The sequence below is a fragment of the Maniola jurtina genome, chromosome 14 (assembly GCF_905333055.1).
Source record: "Maniola jurtina chromosome 14, ilManJurt1.1, whole genome shotgun sequence".
In the NCBI taxonomy this organism is placed as follows: Eukaryota; Metazoa; Arthropoda; class Insecta; order Lepidoptera; family Nymphalidae; genus Maniola; species Maniola jurtina.
The window spans coordinates 7396127-7416181 of NC_060042.1; the positions used below are offsets into that span (position 1 = coordinate 7396127).

Consider the following 20055-nt stretch of genomic DNA (forward strand, 5'->3'; position numbering starts at 1 on the left):
TGGCCCTTAATGGTATAATAGCAATGTCGTGTTCGGAGTTGCGCCTCAGACACAGTTATCAAAAAATACGTTACGCTTCGGGTTTTAGGTACAAGTCCGCAGCCGAATGCATCAGCAGCCGATACAACACTACTGGTTTCTATGAAATACCTTTCAGACGACGCGACGCGGAATGTTAGTTCATAGAAATACATAGATTGGCAAAGGCGGCTAGTCAGCTATGGACTTGTACCTTTACTCCCTGTGGCTTTCACAGTTGCATTGTAAATGATTTATAGAACCTACATTCTAAAAACAAAATAAGTACAATTATTCTGTTTTAAGTTTTTATTATACACATACATATTCGCATATAAAAATTGTCTAGTGAGACTATCTAACAACAATAATAATAATAATTAGATCTAAGCAAATTCATATAGACTTCAGGAGAAAAATAAAAATGCAATACTTAATATTATATTACATAAATTAATTTATTAAGTTACATAATATAATATGTATTTATTTTGTTTCTAAAATAATAATCAGTTAACCACAATAGTTTGTTTAATAAAATAAAAAACGGTAAATTATTCCATTGGTTTTAAAATGTAGGTAGGTAATGAATATTTGAATCGATTTTACACTGATAACATTTATACACCAACTATACATGTATATGCGTGCAAAAAGATTTTATACACGATTAAATTAACATTACATGGAGTAGGTACAATACATAGAGTTGTTGTTTAAAAACAATTTTATTGAATTATAAAAATGGGTATTATTTTAATTGTAAATTAGCTAGATATTATTTAAAAAATAGAAATGTAGGTATGTACTAAATTGCACACTTTCTTCCCGTTTGTTGCTGTCTAAGTAACACAACAAACTTATAATATTAGTAGAAACAATGTTTTCAATATTTCCTGTTTCAATATTTCATTCAATTTTTTACGCATACGTATAAAACACAAATAGATTTGAAATGAATTATCCCAACAATTATAATTATTGTGCAGTAGAAAATCTACCAAAATTGACATAATCGGCGCCATAGTCAATTCATAATAAATAATCTGCTAAAAAATAGTAGTATTTTAAAGTAATATCAATTTCTACCAAATTTGGTAGAAAATGGCAGTCAATTAATTGGACAGAGTGTTTATTTTATCTATCTAGTTAAAAATTGGTATATCTGCAAATTTTTTGGTTGTCGATGCTAAAATTTTGAAATTAAATAGGTATCACAATTTAGGTAAAGGATCTAAGAATTCGAAAGCCGCCGCCGAATGAACAAAATGATGGTAATCCTGTCAACTAATGGTGAGTATTTATTTACCTGTGAACAATAAAAATAAGACAAAATTCAATACATTCGCTCTTCGTAAAATGGATCGTAAAATGGCTCATTTTAACACATCAAAATATACTGCTTGTAATTACAACACTACTTAAATTATTAAACTACCTAAATACAATCCAATGCCAATAACCATTTGCCTTATACTTGTATTTTTAGAGATTTAGTATTTTTCAAACCTGCAATGTATACCATGCAAAACTCCAGGTTAAAGCCCACCTACGACGCGCACTTATCTTCGCAACGTTTATTAAATTCTAGCGTCAGTCAGGGGTTTTTTTTGAATACAAAGCAAACTTTTAAAAATAAAGGTGTTTTTAAAATTTATTTTTTCGCGTTTTATTCGTATCTGCTTATCAGTAATATCACCCGTCTTCGTTTTTCCTAGCATTCTAATTGCATCTTGTATGATGCATACTTAAGGTATTATTTAGTATTCTGGGCATTTACCACACTTGGGTGACAAAAATATTACCGCTGCCATCTGACATCAAAATGTTATCTTACATCAAAAGTTCGATGTGCAAGGTAAAGTACCTTGCGGGAAATATTGCACATCAAACTTTAGACAGATAGAGATTCGATAGAGCCTGGTCAGATTTACTCTCCGCAATAATTTACTAGTAATATCAAAAGAAGAGAACCTTACTTTTTCTGTTTCCTCACTTCACGAGCTGCTAGGGTGTCTCTTATCTCTGCTGCTCTGATGCCAAAGTGCGCGAGGTCCGCTCGGATCTGATTGATCAGTTTGACCCTCCGCATGAACTTACTAGTAATGTCAAGAAAAGGGAACCTTACTTTTTCTTCGTCGTCGCTTGTTTAGCCTTCTTCTCAACCTCGCTCGCCGCTTAGCTGTCTCTTATCTGTGCTGCTCTGATGGCAAAGCGCGCGACGTGCGCATGAACTAGTAATATTAAGAAAAGAGAACCTTACTTTTTCTTCATCGTCGCTTCTTTAGTAGTCTTCTCCGTCTCGCATCGCTTGGCCGCCTCTTCTCTCTGCTGTAGGATGGAGAGTCGCGCGAGGTCCGCTTGGACCTGGTCAGTTTTACCCTCCGCATGAACTAGTAATATCAAGAAAAGAGAACTTTACTTTTTCTTCATCGTCGCTTCTTTAGAAGTCTTCTCCATCTCGCGTCACTTGGCCGCCTCTTCTCTTTGCTGCTATAGGATGGAGAGTCGCGCGAGGTCCACTGGAGCCTGGTCAGTTTTACCCTACGCATGAACTAGTAATGTCAAGAAAAGAGAACTTTACTTTTTCTTCGTCGTCGCTTCTTTAGCAGTCTTCTCCGTCTCGCGTCGCTTGGCCGCCTCTTCTCTGCTGTAGGATGGAGAGTCGCGCGAGGTCCACTGGAGCCTGGTCAGTTTTACCCTACGCATGAACTAGTAATGTCAAGAAAAGAGAACTTTACTTTTTCTTCGTCGTCGCTTCTTTAGCAGTCTTCTCCGTCTCGCGTCACTTGGCCGCCTCTTCTCTCTGCTGTAGGATGGAGAGTCGCGCGAGGTCCGCTTGGACCTGGTCAGTTTTACCCTCCGCATGAACTAGTAATATCAAGAAAAGAGAACTTTACTTTTTCTTCATCGTCGCTTCTTTAGAAGTCTTCTCCATCTCGCGTCACTTGGCCGCCTCTTCTCTTTGCTGCTATAGGATGGAGAGTCGCGCGAGGTCCACTGGAGCCTGGTCAGTTTTACCCTACGCATGAACTAGTAATGTCAAGAAAAGAGAACTTTACTTTTTCTTCATCGTCGCTTCTTTAGAAGTCTTCTCCATCTCGCGTCACTTGGCCGCCTCTTCTCTTTGCTGCTATAGGATGGAGAGTCGCGCGAGGTCCACTGGAGCCTGGTCAGTTTTACCCTACGCATGAACTAGTAATGTCAAGAAAAGAGAACTTTACTTTTTCTTCGTCGTCGCTTCTTTAGCAGTCTTCTCCATCTCGCGTCACTTGGCCGCCTCTTCTCTTTGCTGCTATAGGATGGAGAGTCGCGCGAGGTCCACTGGAGCCTGGTCAGTTTTACCCTACGCATGAACTAGTAATGTCAAGAAAAGAGAACTTTACTTTTTCTTCGTCGTCGCTTCTTTAGCAGTCTTCTCCATCTCGCGTCACTTGGCCGCCTCTTCTCTTTGCTGCTATAGGATGGAGAGTCGCGCGAGGTCCACTGGAGCCTGGTCAGTTTTACCCTACGCATGAACTAGTAATGTCAAGAAAAGAGAACTTTACTTTTTCTTCGTCGTCGCTTCTTTAGCAGTCTTCTCCATCTCGCGTCACTTGGCCGCCTCTTCTCTTTGCTGCTATAGGATGGAGAGTCGCGCGAGGTCCACTGGAGCCTGGTCAGTTTTACCCTCCGCATGAACTAGTAATGTCAAGAAAAGAGAACTTTACTTTTTCTTCGTCGTCGCTTCTTTAGCAGTCTTCTCCGTCTCGCGTCGCTTGGCCGCCTCTTCTCTCTGCTGCCGGATGATGGCGAGTCGCGCGAGGTCCGCTCGGGCCTGGTCAGTTTTACCCTCCGCATGCGCTTTCTGGTAAGCCGCTGCTGCCCGTTGCCTTTCAATTTCTTCTCGCTCACGCCTAGAATGAACATCCATACTTGATATAAATGGGAAAGTTCATGTTATGGTCAGTTGCCATTGTATATTGGCAAAATTTAGTGGTTCTTGTGGTATTTCCTAACTCTATGCAGATAAAGTCGCGGCAAATTAAATTTTAAAAATGCTAGTAAAATAAATTTTGAAAAGTGATACACACCGTAAAGATTTTATTATTTTTTTATTATTATGGGTTCTGCCTTTTATAAAGGGAAGAGAGGTTTCAACTTTTTAATAGTCATAAGAATGATATCGTGTATGGGAAATAATAATTAATCAACAGCGGTAAGATTCAGTGAGACATCAAATCCCTAAATTGAAAAGAAATTTTATTTAGTTTACCTTGAAAGCTGAGGTTTCTCTCCTTCCGTGATTGTATTTAAATTGGATAACTTTTTATTCTTCTTAACTACTCGATTGGGATTTTCTACTTCAATGAGGCCCGAGACACCCTTTGCTTTAGTTGGATGCTGAAAATTCATAAAATTACATAATAAGAAACAATAATATGGCACATAATTCGAGAAACCGATAGATATTGGGGTATCATAGTGCATAGTGCCAGAATGCTGACCTCACCAGAAAGTGCATTGCTGGAAGATGCCTCACTAGGTGGACAAATTTTTCATATAATTAAAATAAGATACTTTTATTGGAAATAAACAGAATTAACACCAGTTCAAAACATGACATTTTTAGTTTATAGTGTGCTTGTGGTATAATAATTTTTTGCACACCTTATACATAAGTAAATTTTGTCTGTCTGTCTGATTGTGCAACATTTATTCCATTGAGTTGAAACTTTGTACATGTTTTGTTAATACACCTTTTCTATGGGTTTCTATCATAATTCTATCGATGTACAACAGGTTGAGCGCGAGTTGCATTGCAATTTATGCAGGGTTTTAGCTAAAAAAATGTTCTGAAATCTATGGTCAATCATCAGGTACTATGTACATTAACTTATGCATTGCAATGCAACTCACGAGCCACCTATTTTGAAACCTTCACATACATGTTAACAACAACTGTATGTTTCAACTCAATCAGATAAATGTGCAAATGCAGTTATATACAACTTAATTCACAATAATTTTATCATCATGCTGGTAGCTTCATTTCACAAAATATTCATAAATCATAGCTTTTATAATGTAACTGTCTTAGATAATCTATTTCTATAAGTGAAAACCGTCTGAAAATTCATACAGTACTTTCTGAGATCGCTATAACATTAAGTATTGATAGCAGTTTCTAGGAAATAAAATTAATGGATAATGAATCTTACATCTTCATCAGACTCACTGTCATCGCTGTCATCTGAGCCAGATTTATTTCCTTCAGATTCTTCTTCACTTGAGCTTTCATCTCCATGTTCCTTTCTCCATCTGAAATGAAAAGTTAACTAAGTTTTATGATGGTAAATTCACAGTCATTCAAATAAATATTTTAATTACAATTTTAGGATACATAGCATGAGATCTATTGACTTTGCTCAGACTTAAGACAGAGTGAAAACAAGATAGATTTATCATTATCATCATGACCAACCCATCGCTGCTCAGTACTAAGCACAGTTCTCCTCTCAGAATAAGACTGGCAGATTGGTTCGGATAGATTACAGAATAAAAAGCAATAAAACCAAACCAACAGATCTAAAACTCACAACCAATTACAGCTTTTGATACCTAGCATATCTTCTGAATTTAACTTTCTTTTGTACATTAAGCACAATGAAATAATTAGAAAATTAAGAACAGACATCTATTATGTTATTTTATTCTTAATTAACCCCCGACCCAAAAAGAGGGGTGTTATAAGTTTGACGTGTGTATCTGTGTATCTGTGTGTCTGTGTATCTGTGTATCTGTCTGTGGCATCGTAGCGCCTAAACGAATGAACCGATTTTAATTTAGTTTTTTTTGTTTGAAAGGTGGCTTGATCGAGAGTGTTCTTAGCTATAATCCAAGAAAATCGGTTCAGCCGTTTGAAAGTTATCAGTTATTTTCTAGTTACTGTAACCTTCACTTGTCGGGGGTGTTATAAATTTTTAATTTACACTTGTTTTAAACAATTAACTTAACCTGACCTAGACTTATTAAAAATAAATGACAGTGAATTTGTGGCAAGTTGCAAATCCTTTTGTGTCAGTAATTTTTTCATCTATCACTTACTTTTTTTTCAGTTCCTCTTGCTTCCTCTGCTCTTCTAATTCCTCAGGGCTGGTAAACTTACGGTTACGTCCCTTGTGGTTGGTATACTTTCCTGTAATACAAAATAAACAGGTTAAAGACAAGCACATTCTCAATAACAATGTAATAGGACATTGAGACGTATAAATAGGCAAAAGGCTTTACTTACCACGTGGCATGGTTGAGGTTGTTTGTACTGATATTAAAGTTTTACAATTAACAGATTTCCCTGTAAAGCGGAAAGTTGGGTGGTTTTTCAGTAATTAAATAATCGACGAATTTAACTTTGACGTCTATTCAGCAGACAATGACACGACACGACATTTTTTTTCAAAAGCACAGACTATAGAACGAAAATCATAGACTAAGCTATAGTTTTTTAGTGAGTTTTTTGGCTCTGAATTCTTGTATAGTTCTTGCTCAGGTTCATTAGTGTAGAATCACCTTAACAACCATAAACAACAATACCTATGTTCGTTATTTGTCTGTGCTATGTTTCATGTGAACTGGGAACGCTCCCGCCAACGCATGTTTGGGTTTGAATTTACCTATGAATTTTCCCGCGTTCGAAAACATGGAAATTCTATTTTCTGAAATTTAATAATAATAAGAAATTCTGTTTCTTCAGATTATAATTTAATATTTATTATTATGTCAAATAATCGATGCTTAGATATTATAGTTAAATTCTTACCTCATAAATATTATTAGCAAGTTGCCTACTGTGGTAAGTATCAATCAAATCTTTGATTTGATTACGATTATTGTTAATTATTTATTATTATAATACTCATTGATTGTGCTTCCTAGGAGTGCCTACAAGGTAAAGTTACTAATTTTTAAAGATTGATTTTGAAAACAATTTTCAAAGCAATAATAATAACGGCATTGTAATAAACTTACAGAAGGAATAATAATAGATATATCACATCACACTAATATTATAAAGGCGAAAGTTTGTATGTGTGTGTGTGTGTGTGTGTGTGTATGTTTGTTACTCCTTCACGCAAAAACCACTGGACGGATTTGGCTGAAATTCAGAATGGAGATAGATAATATCCTGGATTAGCACATAGGCTACTTTTTATCCCGGAAAATCAAAGAGTTCCCACGGGATTTCAAAAAAACCTAAATCGACGCGGGCGAAGTCGCGGGCATCGGCTAGTAATATCATAAAACTCATTTTCAAAGGTATAGGTGTTAACCTTGCCAACCTATGTAGTTAGACCATTTACTTTAACCTACTCCTTTTCACATGTAGCTACTCAAAGGAAGTTGGTACCCTACCTACTGATTTGATAAACCCAATTTATTAAGAGTTAAGACGTGATAGCAAGAAACGTGCCGAAATAAAAATGCTATATAGCAAGGCACGCATAAATAATTATGCCTTGTCTTTATCTTGTTTATTTATTAATCACGATTAGTTCTTACAAGCTGTGTTGGAAAACAGTTATTTTATACATACGGTGCAGAGTAGGCATTTTGCGCATTTTTATTCGTTTGAATAACGATCGAGATTTCTTAAATACTGTATTTAGATAGAGGACGTGCCAAGTCGAGATGGCAATCGGGGTATGATGCGGGAGGACGCCCCGCACACCCATGATACCCTTAAAATCATTACACAGCTTAGTTTTGGTATAATGGAGGTAGCCTCACATCGGATCAGAACCAGACTCAACCAGGCCGGCAATCGAACCCAGTAGATCTCAATGCATGTGTCTCAAGTCCGACTGCCCCAGTATTTTAACTACCATCTTCTGACAAAAGCTTGCCATGGAAAGATAAATTAACTAAAAGTTGTATAAAAACTGTCCTTTTAATGTGTTCGTTCCGTATTAGACTGTAATATTATCAGTCATCAGTCATCACTTCACTTGGCACCGGATCCAAAAAATATTATTATAGAGCTATATAAAAAAAAAAAACTTAAACTGCGATTAACGGATTAGTTGTATTATTTTTAAACAGGGCATTAAAAAAGCCTGATACCTAAGTCCCTCATACCCATTGAGCGAAAATATTTTTTTGCGTCTGCCAAAGGTACTGCAAAATAATGTACTGGGCAAATTAATTTAATGGGACAATTATTTTTATCGATGGAGGGAAATGTACAAACAAATCATTAATTGTTGTTAAAATATTGCTACGATTTAGATTAAATCACGTTGAATCGATTGCCGGTGCCGTTCGACCATTTATTATCCGACTTCCAAAAAGGAGGTGTTTTTTCAATTCGGCACGTTTTTTTTTTAATGTATGTACTTACACCGTTTTTTTCTAGCTTTCTGGACCGATTTGCAAAATTTATTGTAGGTACCAAGCAACGACTTCATGTTTAGACTCCAAATCCCAACTCCTTAATCCTGATGATGCAGGGTACAGCACTCCTAAACTATACTGATTCAGGAACTGCGGATGGTGCAATATTTTTTTAGGTACCAGGGATAGATGACAGCATTGAATTTCGGACCCCAACTTTTCAATCCTGATGCTGCAAGGTACTGAATTCCTAAGCCGTGGAGATAAGGGACTTTTGATGGTGACTTAACATTTTAGGTATCAAGGTTGAAGTTGGTTTATATATTTTTTTAATTTTTCGGGTTCCGTACCTCAAAAGGAAAAACGGAACCCTTATAGGATCATTTTGTTGTCTGTCTGTCTGTCTATATCCATCCGTCCGTCCGTCCGTCGTGTCTGTCAAGAAACCTATAGGGTACTTCCCGTTGACCTAGAATCATGAAATTTGGTAGTTAGGTAGGTCTTATAGCACAAGTACAGGAATAAATCTGAAAACCGCGAATTTGTAGTTACATCATTAAAAAAAAAAATTAAATGTGTTCAATTTTAAAATAAGATAATTATACCAAGCGGGGTATCATATGAAAGGGCTTGACCTGTACATTCTAAAACAGATTTTTATCTATTTTTATGTATAATAGTTTTTGATTTATTGTGCAAAATGTTGGAAAAAATACCCGAGTAGGGAACCCTCGGTGCGCGAGTCTGACTCGCACTTGGCCGGTTTTTTTATATAAAGCTTATCCTGTTACAGAAAGCAATCGGTCACCTCGTTGTCGATGAGGTCATTGCCGAGTCAAGGTTACTTGTTCCATAGATTACTATGTGAGGCACATTCGTGACCCGAAAACCTAATGTTTTGACGATTTGTCCCCCATACGCGCCACAAAAAAACAATCATTGAAAATCTCTAAAAGATTCTACTAACATAGTTTTTGCAAACAATAAATACCTTCGTGGTGGGATCTGTATTACGAATATCTACCATGCAGTTTTATGGGGTTTCGTTGTATATCTAATTTATTATTTTTGAATTTAATATCACACTAATATTATAAAGGCGAAAGTTTGTATGTGTGTGTGTGTGTGTGTGTAATATGTTTGTTACTCTTTCACGCAAAAACCACTGGACGGATTTGGCTGAAATTCGGAATGGAGATAGATAATATCCTGGATTAGCACATAGGCTACTTTTTATCCCGGAAAATCAAAGATTCCCACGGGATTTCGAAAAACCTAAATCCACGCGGACGAAGTCGCGGGCATCAGCTAGTATTAGATATATATAAAGACTTCATTGTATTATCGCAGGTACGTCTTGGACATCGCAGGATGTAGAAATTCCATGCATCGGCTGTTATTAAAATCCACCTAAAAATATGTTTTATATTACGTTAATAGCTGACGCCCGCGACTTCGTCCGCGTGGATTTAGGTTGTTCAAAATCCCGTGGGAACTCTTTGATTTTCCGGGATAAAAAGTAGCCTATGTGCTAATCCAGGATATTATCTATCTTAATTCTGAATTTCAGCCAAACCCGTCCAGTGGTTTTTGCGTGAAGGAGTAACAAACATACACACACACACACACACACACACATACAAACTTTCGCCTTTATAATCACTAGTGTGATATTAGTGTGATAGTGTGATAAAGTACTTAGGTATAAACTCGTATGTGTTCTTGCTTATATACTCGTATATGTGCCTACTTGCGCGTCTCTAGATGGAGAATCTATGTATCTAGAAAAGTTCTACATTTAGGCACACGAAATAACGGACAGATACAGACGACATGTAGTATGTAAAAATCTAGTAACGGTTATATTATAAGTTTGTACCAGGCTTGTGCTAAAGATTACGTCATAATAAAATATGATAAGAATTTCAAAGAGATCACAACAAAGATTTATCTCCGGTCCATTCATTGTTTTATTGAATTGATTACACAGTATTATACCATTATGTTTACTTTTATGTGAAAAGGTTACCTAAAGCAAAACTAAGTATGCAAATTAATGTACGAATGTTTTAATTGCGCAGCGTTTAAAAAAACAAGATCAAGACGAGTTTAATTCACAGAGATGAAAAACCTAATTAGGAAATGAATAAGAGGAAACCATTTGTACCAGAAAAAAGTGCATTAATAATTCCATGATTAGTATACATGTATAATTATGTACCTACTAATATTTTAGAGCCTCGATAGCTCAACGGTTGAGGAGCGGACTTAATTCCGAAAGGTCGGCGGTTCAAACCCCACCCGTTGCACTATTGTCGTACCCACTCCTGGTACAAGCTTTACGCTTAATTGGAGGGGAAAGGGGAGTATTAGTCAAGACTAGCATAGCTAATATTCTTTATAAAAATAAAAATAAATTATTGCTCCGAACAGTAATAATAATAAAATTATGTTTTGAGTAGTAAATTTCACAAAGTTATTTAGCGATATATCAAATTAAACTTGTACCTACTTAGGTATATACTTTGTAACCTGACACGAAGGTGGGCATTAATAAGCCTCCTCGGGTGACAGGACTTGGACGAGAGGGATGGCTTGGTTCGCTTCGCTGGTGCAAATAAAATTAATTAATATAATCATTCTGAGTACGATATACTCGTAAGTGCTATAAAGGAAGAGTTGGGGATTCAGTATATGTATGTAGTTCTTAGGCAAGGTTTACACAGAACCGGTGAAGGTGTTACGCGGACGTAATTTAATATGTCTTCTCCATAGACTTGTGATAGATTTACACAGGGGACCTCGAACGCTACCTACTACGTCAAAAATATATAAATAAACAAGTGTAAATTATAATTTTATAACACCCCCGACAAGTGACGGTTACAGTAACTAAAAAAAGAGCTGATAACTTTCAAACGGCTGACCCGATTTTCTTGGATTATAGCTAAGAACACTCTCGATCAAGCCACATATCTAACAGAAAAAGAAACTAAATTATAATCAGTTCATTAGTTTAGGAGCTACGAAGCCAGTAGCCACAGACAGATACACACGTTAAACTTATAACACCCCTCTTTTTGGGTCGGGGGTTAAAAAACGGGTCCGAGCCACGTCTCCTCCGTAACATGATTATATTACTAACCTGCGTTTTGGCAGGATTGATTTGGCCGCAATAGCTATAACATGGGTTCTTATTTTACCTTGGTATAACAAGAAGCTCGCTGTTTATGTTGCTGTTGTTGTATGTTAAAGCCGATTCACACCAAGCACGTACACTTGACACGCCCGAAGTGACGCGAGTGAATCCATAGACACAACTGCACGCATTACGTCTACGCGAACGTTCACGCCACGCAAGCGGTATACAGTCTCATACAGTTCCATACATTACAACGCAATGGTACGCGCTACGTCTACGCTTACGCGACACATACGCGGCCTGTGTGGCCGGCGTTTTAGTAGGTACTTCTCATAAGTGATCAATTTTTGTTCTACGCGGATGGTAGTGCGTCGTCTGCGCAGGTCCTTATGCTAATGTGAATGGTGAAACAGTAGATTTAAGTACCGTAAAATCGCACAAAAATATGTTAGTAAAGTAACTAAATAGGTATATTATATTCTATAAGTTGATGAAAAATTACTGATAATGATGTTGAACAAAAATCCCCTGGTGGGTGAGTATGTGAGATAAAGTTTTAATGATGCCCAACATAAACGTCACCAGGACATATGAGATAACGGCACGTTATGGGAAAAATTGATTGCGAAGTTGTTTATTTAGATAACCGTGATTAAGTAAGTTACGGTCTTTTACATTTCCGACCAAAAAATATATTCTTTAAAGAGCTTACGCAGGCAGTTAGGTTGTTGGTTACCTGTTGGTAAATAATAAATACTTTATTGTACACCAAATAAAAATCTGTCTCCGAGGTGCGAGCTATTTCAGTCTACCACGCTGGGCAAGTGTGGATCAGCGGAATTCACACACCTTTGGGGACATTATGCAGAACTCTTAGGCATCCAAGTTTCCTCACTATGTTTTCTTTCACCATTAAAGCAAATGATACTTAATTGCTTAGAATGTTATAACCACGAAAAGTTAGAAAAGCGAGAACCCCGATCCTCTAGATGTCTTTACCACTAAGCTATCACCGCTATACTGATAGTGATAGTGATTCTGATTACAGAATATTTAACTGATACTCAGCTGATTATTTAAATTTATCCACTAACAATCATATTATTTTTGGGGCCATGGAAATTCCTTCGTCCTTAAATCTGCAACGTTGTTTTGATTCTATAAAAGATAGATACGCTATGCAATGCTACCACCTACCTATAAGTTTAAAAAACATTTGTTGCTATTTGTAGTGCAATAAAAAGTGTTAAATAACCGACGATGTTGTCCTACGGGAATAAAAATGCACCCTAATTGGCCATTCTGCAGCGTGCTATTCTTATTAGCCACAAAGTCGTTGTGTTAAAGGTACGATGAGTATAAGAGGCGTAGGATCTTGGTCGCGCGTTCATACATAGTTAAAAGCCTTCTTGGAGCAAGGACACAGCCCCTAGCCATTTTCAATCCAACGCGCACGCGGGAAAGTTTCGTAGCGGTCCTTCTTTTAAAAATTTATTGCGATTTTTGAAAAGAGATTTTGAAATTATTTTATTTTGATTTTTAGTGCAAGTGTAAAGGTCAACATTGTGTCGTGGAAAATAAAGTAAGTTTTGCTTGTTTTTCGCTATTTTTTTTATAAAATATTATTGGGTGTCTAAAGTATTGAAGTGAGATCCCGTTGAAGTCTTTTTCTCATACAATAATGAAAACTAAGTCAAACCATAAGTAATATTGGTTGAAACAACGCAAAATTATACCTACATCCTTTATTAATAAATAATAGTCTTAAACTAGCTCTAGTTATGTTATTTTATAGTTATTTTAATGAACTACATGTTTAATTACATAATTGCAAAAACGTCTGTAGTCATCTCAGAAAAAACTCACCCCTACCAGACATGTACGAGTAACTTAACTAAGTTTCTATAAAAAGTTAACCAAACTATGAGACTAGTTATTACGAGCATAAAAAACTTGACAAAAAAAAAATTATGAACTTAACACCTGGACAGTCTGTGTAGGCTACTGTTTTGCAAATAAGTGATCAATAGCACCTTTATCACGAATTATAATAATTACAGCAGGGCGTTAACGCATAAAGATGTACCCCAGTCAACTCAATTTCATTCACAACGAAGACGTTTTCCATAAATTTAAAGACAGTACATTAAACATTGTAATTTTCAAATTCGTAATTTTTAATGACTGTAGTATACCTAAGGACTCCATTTTAAATGGCTTTTCAGTCGATAAATTAATTTCAGTCAATAAACTCAGCAGGTTGTGTAGCACTTTTTCTATAGAGATCAAAAGACACTGCCTACTCTCAAAAATATTTGCTGAGCGCACTTCTTATGCATTTTGGGATAGCTATACGACAATAGTACAACCGGAGGAAATTGAACTTATTTCCTTTGGGATTCCATCCCTCTCCAAAACCTTTGGTGATGATGTTGATTGTTAATGTTTTAAATTCTTACTGCTTGATGTCATCATCATAATCTTATATTAGAATAAGGGTTTAGGGCATAGTCCACCACGCTGGCTAAGTACAGATTGTAAGATTGGTTAAGTACAGCAAACCTTACCTAATAAGTACTTACCGTAGTACTCGTACCTATGTATATAATATTATTTTTTTCAAAACACAAGTTAGCCCTTGACTGTAATCTCACGGTGGTAAGAGATTATGCACTCTAAGATGGAAGCGGGCTAACCTGGTAGGGCAGTTTTTACTAAACCCATACCCCTTTGGTTTTTGCACGGCATTGCACCGGAACACTAAATCGATGGGCGGCACGTCTTTGGTAGGGTGGTAACTAGCCACGGCCGAAGCCACCCACTTTCGTTCCATACTTATCACAATAAGACTACATAGAGGAAAATTCTGCAAGTTTACTCTCATATCTTATTCCATACTAGCTGTGCCCGCGACTTCGTTCGCGTGGAATAGTGACTTTTCGGGCTTCTTTAAGTTCACATAACTTTTTTATTTATGAACCGATTGACATGAAATAAACACTAAATGTTAAGTGAAGCTTACTGCAATATATTAGTGAAAATCGTATCTAAATCGAATAAGCCGTTTCTGATATTAGCGTGCACAAACACACAGACAAACATACAAACAGACAAAAAAAAAATTAATTACAATTTCGGATTCGGCATCGATATAATAACAACCCCTGCTACTTTTTTTATATATTTCCATTGTACAGACACCACTTTTCTACAATTTTATTATATGTATATAGAGATTTATTATACGTATAGATAAATTCGCTTTGTCGTTAGCAAAATGAAGGAGTTTTCCCAGTGCGTCGCGGATGGTGATAGTTACACGGATAGCGATGTAAGCGGCTCATGTTAATTCAATTGCCATTGCTCCGAGCTCGTTACCGAGATAAATCGCTTGTCGACAACTTTAAAAGGGATTCTTTGCATGTAATCCTTTCTTACCAATATATACAGACTTTTCTGTTACATTTATTCCGCTAAGTAGTAGGTATCTAGATCTTTGTAAGTCGCGTTGTAGTCTGAGATCCCACTGCAAGATAGCACCTTTGGTGCTGCAAATGTTTATGGGCGGCGGTAATCACTTAACATCAGGTGACCCGCCTGCTCGTATGTAAAATAAAAGTATTAAGAAAAACTAGTTCGGTAAACGGTGATTAGGTATGATGATTTGATTGAATTATACAATACAATAAGACATTTTTTATTAATTTGAATACACAATTGCCTTACGCAAATAAGTTGTTAAGTATATAATGTGGCCTTACGGAGTGGCATTTTCCAAATGGAAAAAACTCCCAAAATCAAGATTAAAAAAAAAACACAATTAGGTACCTCTATCTATCTGTATTATTTTCTTTGTTGTAGAAACCTCTAAGCAGAACGATCTGATATTAAGATATCTAGATACTAGTCTTAAATTAGGTACCTAGGCCAAATACCTAATCTCAAAACACTTAATTACAAAATACCTATGTTGAAAAATAAAGTACCTATGTGAACTTCTACCCTAAATGTCTAAATGTGTACCTAATATTTTCGTTTTGGAGGACGTTCAAGGTTGTTTCTATTGTATTAAAAATCTCCACGTTTTTCCTTACTTTGTAAAATATAGCTAATTTAACCATAGAGTTGACATACCTATTACTAGAGCAGCAAGATCCCTCAAAATATTTTCAACCTAGGCCCCAGGATGAACAATTTTCAAATCATGAAATTTTTTGGTACTTACTTATTTAGAAAATAATTGGCGCTGGACCTCTTTTCTGATTCTTAATATTTATATCAATATCTTTGTTATGCAACTTTTACGGTAATGTACCAAGTACAAAAGAGTTCTGTTTATACAAATAGGTACGTTTATTAGTTCACAGTTTACGTTTTTGAAATCTTTAGATGGTGGCGCTTTTTTGATGCCTGAAGTCTGAGTTTAGCTGCTCCATGGCCGTACTCAATAGGTATACCCATCATTATAGCTCGCCACGATTTTGTATTTGTGGTTACTATTCCATCTCCGTTGTCTATTATTTGGCCATTGACTGCAAAAAGTCAGTTCATATTTTTCAAAGAATTTGCTCTCAATAGTCTATTGAAATGGTAGGTTTTGTTTTTGCCTACCGTTTAAAAGCGAGGTTTAATTCCATGTTATAGTTACAAATGTTTGTTATAAGCCTATAATATAAATAATAACTAGGCATTATCCATTCATTGGTAGGTAATTACAATGAGATGAGAGATTAGGTTGTAATCAAAATCGTCGATCGTAACACACATCAGTTGAAAAGGTAGGTAGGCACACGATACATACATATTAATAAGTACATAATTATTATATCTCTTATTAGTTCCTTGCTGTACAATGACTTATAGAATCTAATAGCCTAAAGGTGTCGGCTTTATAAAGTTATAAAATCCGCGGTCGAAGCGTTCGTCTGCATGTTTCAGTTTTTTTAATCTCTTGAGAACTCATGTAATTTTTCTGGGATAACAAGTAGCTATGCGCTTCCCCGGGATGTAAGATATATCTGTACCAAATATCGTGAAAATTTAACGGATGGGTCGCGAAAAGCTAACACAGACAGACATACTTTCGCATTTATCGATACTAAGATAAAATTATGTCATTATATTGGTATTTTGTAAAGCTGAAGGGCTTTAGAGGGCTTTAGGGTACAAGAAAATAATATAGCAAACAGAAACCACGTGGTTCGTAAATCTTTCAAAAAACTCAATAAATATAGTAAAGTTCAGTAAAGTTAAATGAATACAAAGTGTCCCTAGGTACATACCATTCCATATTAGGAGTTACGAGGAAGATTGACAGATCAAATAGAATTTGCAAGTTCACGATTTTAGCAAGATAACATTGTTCAATTCAAATTGAAGTCCTTATGTTGGCAGCTGGTTCCCCTTGCGTTTCCTTATAGCACCATGCTTACCGTATAAAGAGAAGATTAATGCCAATATCTATTATATATAACCATTTTATCAACGTACCTATAACTTTTAACAAATATCCTACAGGCTGCTCTTCTATGCATTTCGCCCCTTCCACCTGGTAGATATTTATGCATTGATAAAGTCCCCGTGTACGTAAATAATAATTAAAAACCACTTGCTACTTCATGGCAAATGTAGAAAACAATATACATGTGCAATTTTCACTATTTAATAAGTATAATTTTAATAAGTATAGCTGTATAATTATATTATACGTATTACCTATTTAAAATACTTAAAACAAATAAATGAAAATATAAACCTTTACAAGTATTATTTTCGAAATTCAAGATACGGGCATTTACATAATAGGCAATGATAGTTTTTTGTATACACTATCATTATACTTAACAGGTAGTAGGTACCTACTCTCCTATGCATCGGACTGACTAGTACAGGAATATGCATTTTGGCTTTGTTTTTAATTCTTTGTCTAGAAAAAAAAAAACTTATGCTTTTCTACTCCCGCTTAATAAATAAGATAAGATAAGACATCATTAAATTTGATTTTACAGACATTTGAATTTGAATCAAATTATTTGGCTCCTATTTTACAAAAAAAAAAAAATGGAAACAAAGCGAAATATTGTTTAAAAGTAAGGTCCTACCTTTAAATAATATTTGGCCTTGCAGAATTTAGTCTAGGGATCGGTGTTTGTCACTATTTTATGCACACGACTGTAATTTAGATTCTTTCAGAAAGGATAGTGTTTACGATTCTAAATCCTAGTATCTTCCTAAATTTAAAAAATATTATTTGATATTAAGTATAGATATTGATAATTAATTAAAGTTTATGACTTCTTGGAGATAACCTAAGACTAAACAAAGAAGATAAAGGCATAAAGCGTAAGAGCTTATTTTTGAGAAGGGTCGTATTAAAATCAGCAATAAAACGCGACGAGACACTGTGGGATTAGAATCGTATTAAATACGATAGTCTGTAAAAAAAATATAAATTAAGTGTATAAGTACATATTTAAAAGAAAGAGCATATAAATTAAAGTGATACTAAAATAAATTTCACTTTAATATAATATGCCACGGAACCTCCTAAGCACATAACCTGCTACGATGTGTAGCGCAATAAGAGATCTTATGTAGGTACTAGCTCATGCCCGCGACTTCGTCCGCGTGGATTTACGTTTTTCAAAATCCCGCGGGAACTCTTTGATTTTCCAGGATGAAAAGTAGCCTATGTGTTAATCCAGGGTATAATCTATCTCCATTCCCAGCCAAATCCGTCCCGTGATTTTTGCGTGAAGGAGTAACAAACACACATATACACACACACACACACACACACACACATACACACAATCTTTCGCCTTTATAATATTAGTGTGATAGTGTGAAGTGTGAAGGGTGATGTAACCACAAACATACAGTCGCATGCATAATTTTCATAATCCAAAAGTTAATGAAATGCATGAAAAGAAGGTCCTACAAGAAACCTATGTCTAGCAGTGGGTGTCTATCAGTTGATAGTGATGATGATGATGGAAAGGCAGACTATACAGGTCATACGGATACCAGTCTAGTATCTATCAATAATTATATCCTTTTGAGAAGCTAGTCCTCTTTTATTGATATTAATGGACTAGTTTTTTAGGGTTCCGTACCCAAAGGGTAAAAACGGAGCCTATTAATGTCACTATGCTGTCTGTCTCTCCGTCTGTCTGTCCACGTGTCACAAGTCTCTAGCTCGTAGACAAACCTGAAATTTTTGTATTTAGTGTAAAACGTTGACCCAAAACCAAATATTGAATTTTCATCCTAGCATGTGGGGCATTATTGTTTAGAACTAACTCATTAAAGTACGGATATTTTTTTCATTTTTTTTCTCATAAAAAATAAGGAAATGGAGAGGAGGGGGGAGAGAAGGCATCAAAGTTGCCAGCTTTAGAACATTTTTGTGACGGGAGGTATCTCAAAAACTGAACTAATTAGGAATATGAAATTACGATGTATTTTATCCATCAAAGTATCTCTAAAATGTTTGAGTTTAATTGAATTAAGTAACAAATGCAAAAATTATGATAATGAATTGGAAAACATTTGTAATTTATCAGATATTATGGGCGCATGCAAACCACTTTTTCGCAACATGCGCTGCACCCTGCAGGTATAAGCCCATCTAAGGATCAGCTTTTTATTCCCGGCTATTTTTACTTTGCCTACTGTAGCTCGGTACACGTAATAAAAGGTATAAAAATATAAGATAGATAATATAGTGCGTCGTCAACATTGAATACCGACAAACCAGTTGGATTGCCAGTTATCAAGATGCGTTGAACTCAGGGTTGCCATAATAAACTATAGGGATTTTAATGGAATGAGTATCCAGAGCAAGATAAGAATAGTACTGGTTTAACATTCATACTTTTATGTCTGCGTTATGTTTTTTGTTATATCTTCAGCTCTTCGTGAGAACATGCTCAATATTATGTAATTATAGAATCTTTGTATTATATTATAATTATTGCAAAAGTTATCAAATCTATTCTCACAATGTTTTTTCTCTGTTGTTAATTAAGTTTATATGGTCTGGATTTAATTTATAAGTCATACATAATAGTTATAGATGGATAATTGTTAATTAAACGTATCCGATTAATTTCACCGCTCCTGGCTGCATCCATACAAAATTTTAAGTAAGTAAGAAGCTGAAAGAATTAGTTTTCCGCAATACGGTACCCGGTACGGTACGGTACCCATCCCAATATCTACAAAAATAATTTTGTATGTATACCGGCTAGTTACTGATGCTCTTTAAATTATATTTTTAATGTTTTTTTTGTCCGTGGCTCAAAGCTTTTTTAGACACTAACTACCTACTTAGATATTGAACAGGGCACTTTTTATCACGAGGAAATAAAAGATTAAAAAAATTGGAATCCATGCAAATGTTAGTTACCTACTAAAGTTGTGTTACAAGCGTTAGTTTTTAACCCCGACCCAAAAAGAGGGGTGTTATAAGTTTGACGTGTGCATTTGTGTATCTGTCTGTGGCATCGGATCTCCTAAACGAA

At 35.6% G+C, this 20055-nt stretch overlaps 2 protein-coding genes across 4 annotated transcripts in view; one reads left to right on the forward strand and one right to left on the reverse strand.

The window, feature by feature from the left end:
• Positions 1–786: 786 nt before the first annotated feature.
• On the reverse strand, positions 787–6460 carry LOC123871689 (28 kDa heat- and acid-stable phosphoprotein-like). Of its 3 annotated transcripts, XM_045915600.1 has the most exons (7): positions 6293–6460; positions 6106–6196; positions 5220–5319; positions 4274–4401; positions 3785–3914; positions 2603–2658; positions 787–1327 (listed from the first exon to the last, which is right to left on the reverse strand). In XM_045915600.1, exons 1-7 carry the CDS (start codon positions 6300–6302, stop codon positions 1324–1326), a joined length of 519 nt encoding a protein of 172 aa, XP_045771556.1. In that variant the 5' UTR covers positions 6303–6460; the 3' UTR covers positions 787–1323. The 3 variants fall into 3 exon arrangements, with proteins under 3 accessions (XP_045771556.1, XP_045771554.1, XP_045771555.1); XM_045915598.1 differs by lacking the exon at positions 2603–2658 and having other exon boundaries at positions 787–1323; positions 3727–3914; XM_045915599.1 differs by lacking the exon at positions 2603–2658 and having other exon boundaries at positions 3729–3914; positions 6293–6459.
• A 6479-nt stretch (positions 6461–12939) lies between these two features.
• The window catches only part of LOC123872195 (mucin-22-like), a 47455-nt gene continuing 40339 nt past the window's right edge, over positions 12940–20055 (forward strand). Inside the window, exon 1 of the mRNA XM_045916371.1 lies at positions 12940–13112. The gene's annotated coding sequence lies outside the window, so the exon portion shown is untranslated. The remainder of the gene's footprint in view (positions 13113–20055) is intronic.